This window comes from Perkinsus marinus (assembly GCF_000006405.1).
Source record: "Perkinsus marinus ATCC 50983 genomic scaffold scf_1104296958234, whole genome shotgun sequence".
Lineage (NCBI taxonomy): Eukaryota > Perkinsozoa > Perkinsida > Perkinsidae > Perkinsus > Perkinsus marinus.
Genome location: NW_003206847.1, coordinates 474,095 through 479,255, shown reverse-complemented (window position 1 = coordinate 479,255; position 5,161 = coordinate 474,095). Strand labels below are relative to the sequence as shown.

The window sequence follows — 5,161 nt, the reverse complement described above, 5'->3', positions numbered from 1 at the left end:
TGGCGTGGGCATTTTGCAGCCACCACAAGAACTAAGCTGTATAGCTTCTCCGGATCCTGCAAGGCCCGATCGAAGGTTCTTGGTGAGACAGGATTGCCGAAGTCCTGAGCCATCGCCTCTCTCGAGCAACAGCCGCTCCTTACATCCTCAAAAAACCGCGATAAATTCGACTTCAACTCAGCATCCGACATCGATGCTTTGAAGTACTCCGGGTCCCTACCACAGCTGAGCTCACCCACCTCGGATCACGATGTGGTACTACATGTCGGCCAATAGTCTGAGAGCAATCTTAGTAGAGGCGAGATCATCGAGCCGCTCGATAGGAGGAGGTTGAGTTGAGTTTTGACCAAGCTGCAATGCCCCACGAACCCAGTCGACGAGAGCTGTGCTTCCTTCATATCGTCGATCTTTCATGGCATTGATAAACAGTAACTCGCTTATCCATCATCCTATCAATACTGTCACAAAACACATATTGCTCAGGGAGAACACATGCAACTTGCAAAGGGGACATATCACGCTCATTCCAACGCCATCCCACGTCGTTGCCGGCATGAGACTACTGGGGATCCTCCCTAGTGGATTGCCTGAGGGCGGAAACCCTGACTAAGGGCTCAGAGACCCAACCAGCGGCTGTTGAGGCTCGCTCAGGGGTCCCTCATTGGTGTTGAGGAAGCTGATCGCTCCAGCCAGTCATGGCCAGTCACAAGTAGGCGGGACAGTTGTCTGGGGAATATGATCGGGTCCAGCCATCAGGAGATCGATACCAAGCGAACTGAGGGCGGTGTGGATTGGGTGAAGAAAAAAAAGGGAGGGAACTCTCAGACACCGGAGATCACGATTTAATCAGAGTGGCTCGCTCCGCTATCATGCATATGTCAAGCACTCAACGAATAGTACACGTGTCCCCATACGGGGTTATCAACGGATCACTCCAAAGAACTCAAGACCCACATGCTTCGGGGGCTCTGGACTCAGAATACAATGAACATGGAGATGATGATTACTAACCGCTATGGGCTATAGCCCACGGCTATTAACGCGACCTACAGCGAACTTAGCTTACCAAGCCTTCAGTAGGTCGACTGAGATATATCGAGAAGCATGCACCGGCTGAGGACCACAGCGACGACGGGAAATTGAGCGACGTATCTCTTGAGAACTCAGCGCGTCTTGACCACTGCTGCAGCCTCTTGGCACGAACATTCATTTCCGGGTCAGTGCGATCGCTCTAATCTCCTTCTTGAGTTCTTCTAGGACATTTGCTCCGAATTTCAGTATTATCGTGATCACAAATGTATGCCACTATAGCAATCATCGTCCTCGCTGGCTCCGGCACTGGTCAACTTGACTGGAGTGGCATCACTCTGGATCCCCCAGTGGGTATGGCTCCGGCCGGCGATCAGCTGGACCTAAGCGGGATAGTCCTCGACCCCCCAGTGGAACCGACGACTGCCGGGAGCCCGATTGATTGGAGCGGTATCACTATTGAGCCTCCAATCGATCCGGCGACCGGCGGAAGCCAGGTGGACTGGAGTGGTGTCAGCTTGGAGGCTCCCGTGAGCACGACCACTGGGGGCAATCCGGACTGGTCGAGCAGCACTCCTGCAGGCCTGGAGAGCACAACGACCGAGCAGCCCGGCGATAACAAGTAAGTTAACTCATTACTTGGCGATCTCCGCAATCTTCTCTATAGTATAGACAGAGCGATAATGTCTTGAATCATTCTTAGTTTCCTTCAGGACTGCGACCACTGGCACCGAATCGACTCCCAACGACTCCAGTACATGTGGTTGCTCAACCACCCTACTGGGAGTCGTCCTGGGCGCAGCTGTGGTCGGCCTTCTCGCCAGCTGCGTCCAGTTGTGGCTGCTCAAGAGGCTGTTAGGGCGGGCATCCTCGTCGACGTTGAAGACTGTGGACCTTGAACGAGGAGACAGGTAGGAAAATGTAGCCGTTCATAACTCTCTGATCATAGAGCAAGTAACAACTTGTGACAGTCATGAGTCTCAGATACAGCCATACAGCGGACGTGGCGTGTATAAAAGAGGTATCAATTGGCCTCTAGAGTGTCTATCATTGCATGCCGAAATTGGTTGTTGTACAAGTAAATCTATTTGGAATTGTGTTGAATACGCATCGACTCAATTCGAACCTGACCATCGATTCGTATGTTGCGCTAAATCAGCGCGCGCCATCCAAGATGCATCCCGGCATGTCACATGCCGCATGTGACAAATCGGTGGCCAATACATAATAACCAGCTGAGATCAACCCGGGTTTCTTGGCAAAATACACGATACCTGCGCTACCTACGCAGTATCACGAGTGATCAACTGCCAACATGTATGATCAGATGTGAGACACACGGGACAACGACATGAAAAGCATCGATTGACATACGGACTTTTCTAACGGTTTCTGAATGGGCATTACCCGTGGGCAATACCCATGGCGTCCCCGCCCTTGCCCATTGGGCAGCAGGAGATGGATGAATAAGAGAGGGTTCGACGGGAAGAATCCTATCATCTCAATCGATCATGCCATGAACACTCCACCACCGATCCGCCATGAAACTTTCTTCATATCGTCGATCTTTCATTACATTGATAAACACTAACTCGCTCATCCATCATCCTATCAACACTGCCACAAAACACATCTTGCTCAGGAAGAACACATGCACCTTGCAAAGGAGACATATCACACTCATTCCAACGCCATCCCACGTCGTTGCCGGCATGAGACTACTGGGGATCCTCCCTAGTGGATTGCCTGAGGGCGGAAACCCTGACTCAGGGCTCAGAGACCCAACCAGCGGCTGTTGAGGCTCGCTCAGGGGTCCCTCATTGGTGTTGACGAAGCTGATCTCTCCAACCAGTCATGGCCAGTCACAAGTAGGCGGGACAGTTGTCTGGGGAATATGATCGGGTCCAGCCATCAGGAGATCGATACCAAGTGAACTGAGGGCGCTGTGGATTGGGTAAAAAAAGGGAGGGAACTCTCAGATAACGGAGATCACGATTTAATCAGAGTGGCTCGCTCCGCTATCATGCATATGTGAAGCACTCAATGAATAGTACACGTGTCCCCATACGGGGTTATCAACGGATCACTCCGAAGAACTCAAGACCCACATGCTTCGGGGGCTCTGGACTCAGAATACAATGAACATGGAGATGATGATTAGTAACCGCTATGGGCTATAGCCCACGGCTATTAACGCGACCTACAGCGAAGCTTACCAAGCCTTCAGTAGGTCGACTGAGATATATCGAGAAGCATGCACCGGCTGAGGACCACAGCGACGACTGGAAATTGAGCGGCGCATCTCTTGAGAACTCAGCACGTCTTGACCACTGCTGCAGCCTCTTGGCACGAACATTCATTTCCGGGTCATTGCGATCGCTCCAATCTCCTTCTTGAGTTCTTCTAGGACATTTGCTCCGAATTGCAGTATTTTCGTGATCACAAATGTATGCCACTATAGCAATCATCGTCCTCGCTGGCTCCGGCACTGGTCAACTTGACTGGAGTAGCATCACTCTGGATCCCCCAGTGGGTATGGCTCCGGCCGGCGATCAGCTGGACCTAAGCGGGATAGTCCTCGACCCCCCAGTGGAACCGACGGCTGCCGGGAGCCCGATTGATTGGAGCGGTATCACTATTGAGCCTCCAATCGATCCGGCGACCGGCGGAAGCCAGGTGGACTGGAGTGGTGTCAGCTTGGAGGCTCCCGTGAGCACGACCACTGGGGGCAATCCGGACTGGTCGAGCGACACTCCTGCAGGCCTGGAGAGCACAACGACCGAGCAGCCAGGCGATAGCAAGTAAGTTAACTCATTACTTGGCGATCTCCGGAATCTTCTCTATAGTATAGACAGAGCGATAATGTCTTTAATCATTCTTATTTTCCTTCAGGACTGCGACCACTGGCACCGAGTCGAATCCCAACGACTCCAGTACATGTGGTTGCTCAACCACCCTACTGGGAGTCGTCCTGGGCGCAGCTGTGGTCGGCCTTCTCGCCAGCTGCGTCCAGTTGTGGCTGCTCAAGAGGCTGTTAGGGCGGGCATCCTCGTCGAAGTTGAAGACTGTGGACCTTGAACGGGGAGACAGGTAGGAAAATGTAGCCGCTCATAACCCTCTGATCATAGAGCAAGTAGCAACTTGTGACAGTCATGAGTCTCAGATACAGCCATACAACGGACGTGGCGTGTATAAAAGAGGTATCAATTGGCCTCTAGAGTGTCTATCATTGCATGCCGAAATTGGTTGTTGTACAAGTAAATCTATTTGGGATTGTGTTGAATACGCATCGACTCAATTCGAACCTGACCATCGATTCGTATGTTGCGCTAAGTCAGCGCGCGCCCTACGCAGTATCGCGAATGATCAACTGCCAACATGTATGATCAGATGTGAGACACACGGGACAACGACATGAAAAGCATCGATTGACATACGGACTTTTCTAACGGTTTCTGAATGGGCATTACCCGTGGGTAATACCCATGGCGTCCCCGCCCTTGCCCATTGGGCAGCAGGAGATGGATGAATAAGAGAGGCTTCGACGGGAAGAATCCTATCATCTCAATCGATCATGCCATGAAGACTCCACCACCGATCCGCCATGAAACTCAAAGCATTCACTGTTTTCAGGCGGGTACTGCTACTGCAGCAACGGGAAGGATCCGTACGGGTGAGACGACGAATCATACAAGAGTTGCATCTTCTTGCTCCTCTGTAGATTCGCCGGCAGGATGGAAGAGCAGCAGTGTATTCATCTAGAGGTACAGCATATCCCATGCGAATGTGTGGATTCATCGTCTAGGTCTAGGACTCCAAGATGACGTCTAGGTCGGAGTCTCCGACCGGAGAATCCAAGCTAGTGAGTATACCATGAACTGTGTATCGGATACTTCTTGTTGCGAATTCATTCATACCGTATGAGTCATACGACTTGTGAGTTACAAGTTCTGACCTGATTGTTGCGGATTTGAGCACTTGATAAAAACACAATGAATGCATTGTTCAACATGAACTCATTGTTCAGTGAACAATGTTCACGCATGTTGAAGTCAACAATGTTGACTCAACATGCTACGCTATAGGCTATAGCATCTAGAGGCCGATGACAGCCTCCTTCACTGATGCTCCC

General features: G+C 51.3%; 2 protein-coding genes across 2 annotated transcripts; both read left to right on the top strand.

The window, feature by feature from the left end:
• Positions 1-1,295: 1,295 nt before the first annotated feature.
• Pmar_PMAR006127 (hypothetical protein) lies at positions 1,296-1,655 on the top strand (the record flags this gene model as incomplete). The annotated part of the gene is made up of 1 exon (XM_002774498.1): positions 1,296-1,655. The coding sequence occupies one exon, from the start codon at positions 1,296-1,298 to the stop codon at positions 1,653-1,655; it is 360 nt and encodes a 119-aa protein (XP_002774544.1).
• Positions 1,656-3,474: 1,819 nt separating this feature from the next.
• On the top strand, positions 3,475-3,834 carry Pmar_PMAR006126 (hypothetical protein; the record flags this gene model as incomplete). The annotated part of the gene is made up of 1 exon (XM_002774497.1): positions 3,475-3,834. One exon carries the CDS (start codon positions 3,475-3,477, stop codon positions 3,832-3,834), a length of 360 nt encoding a protein of 119 aa, XP_002774543.1.
• Between the last annotated feature and the right edge of the window lie 1,327 nt (positions 3,835-5,161).